We start from the raw sequence: 10,477 nt of genomic DNA on the forward strand, positions 1-10,477 counted from the left end.
ATATTCATAAAAATTACTTTAATGTGAAGGCAAAACAAGTGATTAAAAATGGAGAAAAAAAATTAAAGTATGTTATCCAGTCGGAGGACCTAGGAAATATTCTTTCCTTTATACATTTATATACATTTTAACCTAAAAATACTGATGTAGTTAAAAACATGTACAACTATCCGTAAAGCTTAATAATAAAAGTATTTTGCAATACAGTCTGTCCACAGTGCTGATGGGAGCGGTAATATTGCCCTGTCACATTGTCAAATAGCCTACTGCAATAATGTAAATATGAACTGTTGCAATATCAAAGAAACCCAGATGACAGGAATTTGCCAGTGACGCAGGACACCATCATCAAGTGTAGATTTTTATGAAGTCATTTACAATTGTGTTCTTTATACAAAACATACATTAAAAAATGTTTAGAAAAGTGCATATTGTATACTGTGGAATTCACTTCATTGGCACTTAGTGAAAATAAATAAATAATTCTTTTAAATGTATCGGAAAACATTTAAACGTGAAAACAAAAAGTAAAATAAGCAAAAACAAGAATACAAAAAAAAAGTCTCATGGACACGATTGCAGTTCCTACGTTTCATTGGTTTGGATCAGTGGCTCTTCTCAAAAACTTCTTTATATAAATATAAAAGCTAATATTTCTGAAAAAGAATGCAAAGAGGTGTTTTAATAAAAATAAATATTATAAATTAATAGTATTTTCTGTGACACAGTTTGGCTTTTTATTCGAATCCTTACCCGCATTTGTTCATATATCCAGTCAAGGAAGTAGGTCACATTTCCGTAGACTCCGGGCTTGTTTCTGAAAGCACATCCATCACCCCAGCTAGTGTCCCCAACCAGCCACCATTGAGAATTCTCCTTTGTGACCAGAGGACCCCCACTGTCCCCCTGTGTGGAACAGCACTTATTTAATTGTAGCACATGTATTATATTTACAGTACTCTAAGTTACTCTTCTGAGTAGTGCGTTTATCCAGAGTGTGTTTCTGACCTGACAGGAGTCCACGCCACCCTCCAGCTTGCCAGCGCAGATCATGGTGTTTGTGATTTGTCCGTTATACACCGGTCGGCTGTTACACGTCGTTCTGTCGATTAGCCTAATTTTGGCTTCTTGTAGGGATTCTGAGGAACCTCCTTTAAGAAAACAAAGAATTTGCTTGTCAAGCGTTTCAATTTCTGAGATTGTAGATATTTTATTCACTGCACATGCAATTTGGATCTGCTGTGATTTGCTCTTTTCAAAAAAAAAAAAAAAAAAAAGTTTCAAACCTCCACTATACAGAGACCCCCATCCTGTGACGTAACTTTCCCGCGGAGCAGAGAAGTACATGTCTTTATTGGGCAAACACACTGGCCTGACGTTTGCTGAAACAAGATACATACAAAACAAAATGAAAAATCGTCATCATCCAAACATTTCTTCTGTAAACACAAAAAGAGATATTTTGTAGAATGTTCAAGCCGCTCTTTATTTCAACGGAAATGGTCAGGAAAAGCTTTGTAAAAGTGGTTCATACAACGTCTGTCTTCTGAAGTAATTTGTGTGAAGAACAGATTCAAATTAAATTTTAAATATGAAATCAATAATAACAAAATAATTAAATGGTTTGAATAGGGTAAACTTAAACAAATTAGTTCAATCAAATTAACTTTTATGAGTATTTAGTACTTTATTTTTATTTTTAGTTCACCAAACTGGCACATTTTTTATTTATTATTAAAAATGTATATTTAAAAAAAAAATTGTTGTTGTTGTTATGTATTGTTAAATGCAATGTTAAATATTAACATTAACATAAATTAACATTTTTTAATAAATGTCACATTTAATGAAAAAAATAGAGCAAGCTTGAAACCAGTGGCGTTATGGTTAACTAAAACTAAAAGTATATAAAAAGAAATTAAAAGCTGAAATTAAATTTTAAGATTTGTTTTATGGAATAAAAAAAAGAAAAAGAAAAAAATCCCTGAAATTTGAAAATGTTGACTTGGTGAGCAACTGACATAAAATAAGCTTACGATGAAGTTCTAAAATAACAAACTAAAATAGAATTAAAAAAAAAAAGTTAAACTAAAATTAAAATGAAAACTGAAAATATAACCTTAAATCCTAATCCTAGTAAGTAATAAACACTATAATAGTACATAAATACTTAAATAACACTGCATGAAAAAAATGCTTTTATTTCTTTTAATGTCAGTATTATTAAATTATAATGAAATTTTCTTATTGGCTGAGAAATAAACGTGAAAATGCAGTCTTACTTGTAATTGTGAGAGGACGGTTTAGCTTCATCAGTGCAATGTCATTTTCGTTGGTTCTCGGATCAAAGTCGTGCTTGACAATTCGGCCCACAGAATTGCCGGCGACGTGCCTCATCTCGCTAAGAGTCAGAAATCCAGCATACACGGTCCAATCCCTCGCATTTGAAATCCTACACAAGTTTGTCATTTATGAGAGTTCGTCATAGCTTGCTGAATGAGATGGACTAAATGAAAGCACTTACTCTTGAACACAGTGAGCTGCAGTGACGATCCAGTACGGGGTGATGACAGACCCGCCACACAAATGCCTTCCGAAAGCTTGCAGGCTGACCTGCCATGGCCACACCCCCTTCGACGTCACCGTGACCCCGCCCACGATCCGGCTCTCGCTGCTCCGTCCACAGTCTGCAACGGGTTTCAGAAAACAGCACCAGTATATGTCAAGATGTCATTTTCCTAGCTACAAACCTATAGCTACGTGTATAGTTCACCCAAAAATGGAAATTCTCACATGAGAGTGATAAAAAGACAATGACAAATTTGTAATTTGGACTGTTTTATTTTCATACAATTTATAAACTCTTATTCTTACTCTTTTACTATTTTGAATGAGCTTTAACTTTTATATTTTCAGTTTTCGTTTTAATTTTATAATGTTTTTTTGTGCTTTTGTCATTTTTATTAGTTTTATTTTATTTATAGTCATTTTAGTACTTAAACTTATTTATTTCAGTGAGCTGCCAATGTATTTCTAAATTTCGATTAATTTTTTCTTATATTGTTATTATATATAATATTTATTACTATATTTTTTTCTATTACTATTACTATATTTTATTTATTTAATAGTTATTTTTTTCAGCTTACTTTAAGTTACACTAAACTTTTTTAAATCGTTTTAGTTTAGTTAAATCTAACAATAATAATGACTGGGATGAATTATTCAATGAAATTAATTTAGCCACAGTCAAACTAACCTAACCAACCAAAGTAGTTTGAAAATAATAACCAATAATCATCAAAAATAGCTGTCTACATTGAAGCTCCCTACAAGGAATTTTATTTTATTTTAATTTGATTAAATAGCATGCAGAGAAAATAAACTAATAAAAACCCTAAATATTAATTTTATTAAAAAATTAAAAATAAATAAATAAATAAAGAGATGGAAATCTTACCAATACATTTGAGTGCCACGGCTTTGTTAGATGGACAGTCTGAACTGAATTATCATAAGAGAAACATAAAGGGATAAAAAAACATTATTAAACAATAATTAATGTAAACCGTAATAAGATTACCAAAAGTGTAAAATCTAACAATGTAAATAACTTTATAAACAGTCTGTATAAAAAATTCAGTAACACTTTACAATAGTCTCATTCATTAACATTAGTTAATGCATTAATAACAATCAACAATATATTTTCACAGCCTTTATTTACCTTTGATAATGTTAGTTAAGACTTAAAACACACCTTTTACTGAGAAAACTTTGAGTGGACGTATTCAGAGAATCTGTCTTCACCAACATGTAGTCCAGTAATTCTCTAGAGTAAATCTTCTCGTAACCCATATACGTGTCCCTGAAGATGAACCACAAACAAACACACAGCACATATTACAAACACACAGCACATATTCATTCATTCAAAATCCATTTTGTAAACATGTCACTGTATGGATACACTACTGTTAAGACGTTTGGAGTCAGTAAGATTGTTTGAAAGGAATCTCGTGCTCACCAAAACTGGATTTATTTGATCAAAAATACAGTAAAAAAACTTAATATTGTGAATTAATATATAAAAAAAAAATTAAAAACTGTTTTCCACTTTTTATTCCTGTGATGACACAGCATAATTACTCCAGTCGTCAGTGTCACATGATCCTTCAGAAATCATTCTAATATGCTGATTTAGTGATAAAGAAACATTTATTATTATCATCAAGGTTGAAAACAGTTGTGCTGCTTAATATCTTTATGGAAACCTTCGATGAATGTGCAAATGAACAGCATTTAGAATAAAAAACGTATGTAACATGACGAGTTCTTTACTGTAACTTTTAATCATTTCAATGTGTCGTTGCTTAATAAAAGTGTTCATGTCTCTGGGGAAAATGTCATACTCCTTTAATAGTAATACTTCCACTGAGATGAATCACACTATCATTACCTCTTGTATCCGATCTCCTCACATGCTTCAATTCCGAGGTTGTCATTCCATCCATCTGAACACACATACTCCCATTTTTGGTTCACATTTGAGTACATCTGAAGGAGGAAATTAGATCCATACAGACGAACTGCAAAACCAACAACAGAGAAAGAAGTATAGCTGGGTTTACTAAAGAGGGCATCGTCGATTGGGATCAGGAAAGTCACGGTTTAACATATGCAAGGGATTCTTACAACAATGAGCTTCATCTCCTCCTGATGGACAGTCCAGCTTACCGTCACACCACTGCGAATAGCTGACGCATTTGTTATCTGCTTTACACCGCCGCCCTTGCAAACACTCAAGCACACCTGTCGGTGCAGACAGAGGACATCAGAACAAGAAACAACGGGTGCTTGTATTGTGTGAAAGCCAATGATCTTACCATAAAACCAAAGCACCGCAACTATGACCCCAGCAATGACCAGTAGGGTGGCGACTGTGCCAATGATCCATGGCCATTTTTTTCTCCTGGAAGCTGTCAGAGAATCAAAGTTCATAAAAAACTTAAAATCCATTTAATATTAGGGCTAGTTTAAAAATATAGATTTCTTGATTCTCATTTTGATACTCCACTATCGATTACCGGTATTAAATCCCATGAATCAATCTTTTTAGTCTGTGCTGTTTTCGGGTGATGCATGAACAAAACTTCACTAAACATTATTTGTAGCGCGCCTCACATTCAATAAATCGCATTAAGTTTTGTTATTTTGATAAGAAACAAAGTCTCAGCTTTCAAATTCTGGAAATTTTATAACAAAATGTAAACAATAAGTGATATTCCTTGTGGGCCAGAGGTGTTCCGTTAACTAGACGCATTTTTTTCCCTCAACATTTTTAATATTTAAAAAAAAAAAAAAAAAATCCTAATAACAAATGCTGTATTCATTTTGTAATTTCAGATTTTATAACAAATGGGGCAGGTTTTGAAAGGGGTTATTAGTAACATTGCTATACCATTTTAGAAGAATCAATTACTTGCTTTATGCTTTTGTTTAGTTTCCTGCCTATTTTACAAAACTGTCACACATTCAATGATGCATTTTTCTATAATGCTTCAAAACTAATCCCACAGCTCTATTATTAACATTATAAATGTATGATTAATTAGCTTATGTTATATCTCTTGGTGGTGGCAGGGATTAAAACAGTTCAAAAGAACAAAAAACAAAAGCATTTTTGTTTTGAAGAACATAAATATGTATGGTTTTACTAGTAAGTGTAAAATCTTTATTTAGATGTTTCATGAACAAGTGGATTCCTTTTACCAGACTTATACCCCCTTATTACTGCTGATTGGCTAGTGTGTTTGGGCGCTCGGTCCGATTTCTCAGAAATCGCTTACTACACCTTTAATACCGCTTCTCTTTTGTTTGGACGATTTCTGGGATAGTGTGAAATTTGTGGGTGTCAGGGAGCCGCTATCAATATGCGTGCGACTCCCTGGAACTTCCAGAAAAGGTGGGCTGTCTGTGATGCCAAGTGGCTAAAAAGCATGATCCCTCAAATGCATGATCCCACAAAATCTGAGCCTGGTTTTGGTGCTCTTGTGACGTGACAAATTGCTGTATCACGCTGTTAATATTTGGGTGGCTCCTCCCCTAACAGATCTCACTCCAAACTTTTGATAAAACATGAGAGCCCTGCTCACGTAATCACTCAATTAGTGTTTAAAGCATGGAAAGACGTGAATTGTAAACAATATGTGGCATTGGTATAACGTTACATTTCCCTCAGAAAAGCCATTCAGTGCATTAAAAAGCATTAAATACCTCTGTGAACTAGTTTAGCGCCACGGTGGAGTCCAGGTGTGGTCGTGTGGTAGGTACTAACAGGTGCTGTTTGAGGCTCATACTGGTGCAGGTTCTGAGCAGGTGAGTATCTCTCTGAAGGATATGGCGGAGAGGGATTCTGGTATAGAAACTGTGGGTTTTGGGGACCAGGGTACTGAGGTAAAGCTGGGTTTATTCCAGAAGAAGATGCGTATGGAGGGGGCCGCTGCTCCTCATGTTGGAAACCATGGTTCACCTGAGAACCATTGGCGTAGATCTGAAAGAAATTAGAGTTTTGTCAGTTTCTCAGGTTCAAAAAGCGTTCGAAAACTATTTTGCTTACATATTGTGATGTAATGCAGTGTGAAAAGGATATTTAACATGTATAAGGAAGTTACAAAAAGACTATTTTAGACAACAGTGCCCATGTTAATTAATTACAGCATGCAATATCAATAACAATGTATAAACTGTTCCAGGAAATGATTGAATTTTAAATGAATGTTCATTATTTGAATCAATCATTACTCACTTACTTTTAATGATAATAAAAAGACTGAGGTATTTAACATGCCTTAATAGTAATTCAAATAATTAATCTGATAAACATGTCAGTTCAACATTATACAAGCAGTAGACACAGAAATTAAGCTTTACTTGCTTTTATCTGACAACACTGGTAAAAATAAAGTTTTTTATCTCAGATTTCATTTATTCCACATGTGCAGTACAGGCTACTTGACATTGAAAATATTATATATTGTAGTTTCCACCAGAAATATATATATATATTTTTAAATCAATGTTAATTGCTGAGTATAAATTCCCATAATGACAACAACTATCATTAATAATAATATAAGAAATAAAGAAAAATGGTGGCAGGAACTATATTACATTCAATGTTAATATAAAATGCAGTGTTAATAAATTGCTGAATATCAAATACCATAAAAACAATTAAATAACATTAATAGTTCTCACCACAAAAAAACCTAGTATTATTATTTTAAATATTTAGCAATTAACATTGTTCATTTACGCAGTGTCCAATAACAGTACTGAATGAGTTAAAGTCTATTTTTATTTCATTTCAGTTTCACTCAGGCACAATAATTAGTTCCCTAAATATATTCAAAAAACATTTCCCTATATGAAAATGAAACACATATGAAAACAGCACATTGCTGCCATAAACCGAACAGAACCTCACATGACCAGACACTTAAATCAGGCCATCAACCATTGTCTTGCTAATGCATTTCAATGCTATTATCTTTAGAGTGTTTTTCATGCATTTAAATCAAACTTCCTTTCCTTTAAAAGAAAAAAGATTAAAGGACCATCATGATTAATCATTCATTAAGTTCGTCTTTGGTCAGGATAGTTAATGCTTTACAAAATACTTATGTGTTGACTGACAGAATCTCTGACAAAGAACTCCTGCTTTATGAAATCGACAACAAACAAATGACATTGGTGACTGAAAGAAGAGGATAAACATGTTCAGATAGAAATTAAGAGAGAGAAAAAATGGATTATGTCATTACCGGATCCTTATTTGTCATCTTTAGCCTTTGGCTTTGTTTGGACTGTTCAACTCCAAAAAACTCTCGAACTTCAAGCTCAAACTAAAATCTGCTGATACAGCAAAACAAACATTATTAGTCTCAGAAAAGGCTAGATCTGTATGAAATGAGTCCAACAGATTCTCTCTGACAGATACATATTATGAATTAGAATTATATATAGTAAAACTTACCTGACAGAAGGTTCTCCTATAGTGTTTGAGTTTTAGCGGACTCTGCATCTGCTGCGTGCGTGTGTGTGTGTGTGTGTGTGTAATGAGCAGCCAATGCCACACCTTTGCTTGGTTAACCTGAAACTCTCAATAGTCAGGTGTATGCAAATACAAAATATCCCCTGCTGACCTGAACTAAAAGTGTATAACTAAGAGAATTCCAATGTTTTACTACTAAACAAGTATACAGTAACATGTCTTATCAATACAGCACATCAAGATGACACAGCTTTGCATTTAAGTTTACCAACCAAATGAGGTGAGACTAAAATATATGCAAAACATTCTTCCATTTAAAGACACTTCCTTCTGGCTCACTTCATGTTCACAGCTTTGAACGTGAGGTATAATAGCAATATAAGAGATTCAAAAAGATGCTTGCAAGTGTACATTTTTCATGTAAATTCTGCCATCCTAATTCATTCATGCCAATAGCCTAGTAGTTACTAATGACTTTTTTACACATAGGAGATATGTATTTTATATTATTTAAGCAACTGGAACCTTATCGGTTTGACAGAATTTTCTACTTCCAAGTGCCGGGAATCCCAACTAACTTTACTTAACATTTTCTTATATTGAAATTGTTTATGTCCCACTCCTTAACAGTTCATCAGACTCTTAACGATGTCATGTCTTGGAATATCTGAAGTTTTTTTTCCTAATATCAGACATCATTAAAACAGAACACATTTCACACGTGCGGAAAACGTATTGTTTGGTCCATAATTCAAGAAGATCCATACTTTAATGCTCATGATTCTAACTTGTACTTGCACTTATGAAAATGTGCCATTCTAGTAATTGTTTAGCTGTAGCATTTGTTACAATAAGGCTTTAGTAAGACCATTGGTGGCTCCTCATTAGGCCCGTTGACTTTTTCCCCATTTTTTTTATTGATCTATAGCATTTGTTATGAAAAATAGCAACCTACACATTTAGAAACTCTATAGTTCCAACATGCAACAGTTGTAATCTAAATATATTAAAATCGCCTATATTAGGATTATAAATTCTACAAGTTTTACCACAATAAATACAATAAAATGTGATCAATTCTAGTATGGGTGGTAAAGCTTTCTAATTTATGTTGTCAGGTCAAAGTTGTAACTTGTCAGTAGAATTTAAATGTTGGGATGGTTGTACCTGCTAGGTGTTAGGAAATAAATATTAATAAGGGTAGCTAACTGTAAGCGTCATAAAATCATGAGCTGGAGTACAAGAAAAAATTTCGTACAGTACATTTTCCAGGAATCACCTGAATAACATAAAGCTATAAAATCATTACAAGGCTTATGTGATGAAGGCTCAGTCTGTTACAAGACGTAACTAGACTTCCTGTTCAATTTCTAGATAGATGGTTCAAACATTGAGAAATCACTACATTAAAAACAAGCTGTAAAGATAATCTGTTGGCTACGATACAAAATGCAATTTCCCAAACTAAGCTATCACACAGGGTCAATAGCGTCCCTGCTGTTATTCAGTAACTCAGTCAATGGGCCGATACTTTGACATCACAAAACATCCGGTTAATATTTGACTCGATCCTCTATCGCTTAGACTGAAGCACAATGACTTTTCAATGACAAATAGAAGAAACTGATAATTAGAAGCTGATAAACAGTCTCTGTGTACTTGGTAAAACTAACATGTAGAGTTATGTGACGTGACAAGTGTGGCGTCTGAAGGCGGAGCCAGAAGTTCTTCCGCAAGGTGGAGCTTTTTGCGGCCGGTGGATCATTTTTAGGGGCCCAGAAAAGAACCTGTCAGGTAACAGGTTCTCTGGAAGAACACAGGATTCCTGGTTTCAGCTCAGAGAATAGCAGGGACAAAGTTAACACATTTGTTAAACAGTTAACGGGTGTCTCTTCAAAAAAGGTCTCTTCAGAACAACATACTACTCTATTTCTGCAGAATATAGTATGTATACGTTGCAAATTTTCCATTTCCAGTAACAGCAAGTAATTAAACATTTTCAAAGCTCTTCTTGAATCATTATTTGACTGGGTTAAAATGCAACATGAGGTCATTTTACAACATAGCATCATAGTCTGAAACGTGACTCGCGTAAAAATGCTTCCGGTCCATTTAAAGACACAGACGCGGTACTACAGGTGAATAGGCCACATATAAAATATGCCAATTAGGCATTGTATCAAAAACTATATAGATTTCACAGAAAATGTCAGAACTTTACAGGGTTACTCCTGTCAAAAATGAAAATTCTCCCATCATTTACTCAACATCGTGACTGACTTTCTTCTGTGGAACATAAGAAATGTCTCAGTGTTTTTGTTTTGTTTTGGTCCATACAACTGAAGTATTCTTCTTTTGTGTTCTGCAGAAGAAAAAAAGTCACAAGTTTGGAACGACATGAGGGCGAGTAAATAATTATTT

The 10,477-nt window shown here is 33.6% G+C and overlaps 1 protein-coding gene across 3 annotated transcripts; it reads right to left on the reverse strand.

Moving 5' to 3' along the window:
* Positions 1-8,119, reverse strand: tmprss2 (transmembrane serine protease 2). 3 transcript variants are annotated; one of them, XM_079600441.1, is made up of 14 exons: positions 8,039-8,119; positions 7,827-7,914; positions 6,277-6,553; positions 4,887-4,979; positions 4,696-4,812; positions 4,460-4,589; positions 3,761-3,868; positions 3,461-3,504; positions 2,525-2,687; positions 2,283-2,452; positions 1,287-1,382; positions 1,009-1,151; positions 754-906; positions 1-656 (listed from the first exon to the last, which is right to left on the reverse strand). In XM_079600441.1, the coding sequence occupies exons 2-14, from the start codon at positions 7,842-7,844 to the stop codon at positions 648-650; spliced, it is 1,521 nt and encodes a 506-aa protein (XP_079456567.1). In that variant the 5' UTR covers positions 7,845-7,914; positions 8,039-8,119; the 3' UTR covers positions 1-647. The 3 variants fall into 3 exon arrangements, with proteins under 3 accessions (XP_079456567.1, XP_079456568.1, XP_079456569.1); XM_079600442.1 differs by having other exon boundaries at positions 7,827-7,917; positions 8,039-8,056; XM_079600443.1 differs by having other exon boundaries at positions 5-656; positions 4,738-4,812; positions 8,039-8,117.
* Positions 8,120-10,477: the final 2,358 nt, after the last annotated feature.

This window comes from Phoxinus phoxinus (assembly GCF_949152265.1).
Source record: "Phoxinus phoxinus genome assembly, chromosome: 23".
In the NCBI taxonomy this organism is placed as follows: Eukaryota; Metazoa; Chordata; class Actinopteri; order Cypriniformes; family Leuciscidae; genus Phoxinus; species Phoxinus phoxinus.

Bases quoted from the DNA above. Each gene is read 5' to 3' on its own strand.
- tmprss2 (XM_079600441.1), bottom strand. The intron at 4,980-6,276 runs GTATTTAATGCT...ATTCTCTGACAG, and splicing joins CGCTAAACTAGTTCACAGAG to CTTCCAGGAGAAAAAAATGG. The intron at 2,688-3,460 runs GTAAGATTTCCA...AACCCGTTGCAG, and splicing joins CGTGGCACTCAAATGTATTG to ACTGTGGACGGAGCAGCGAG.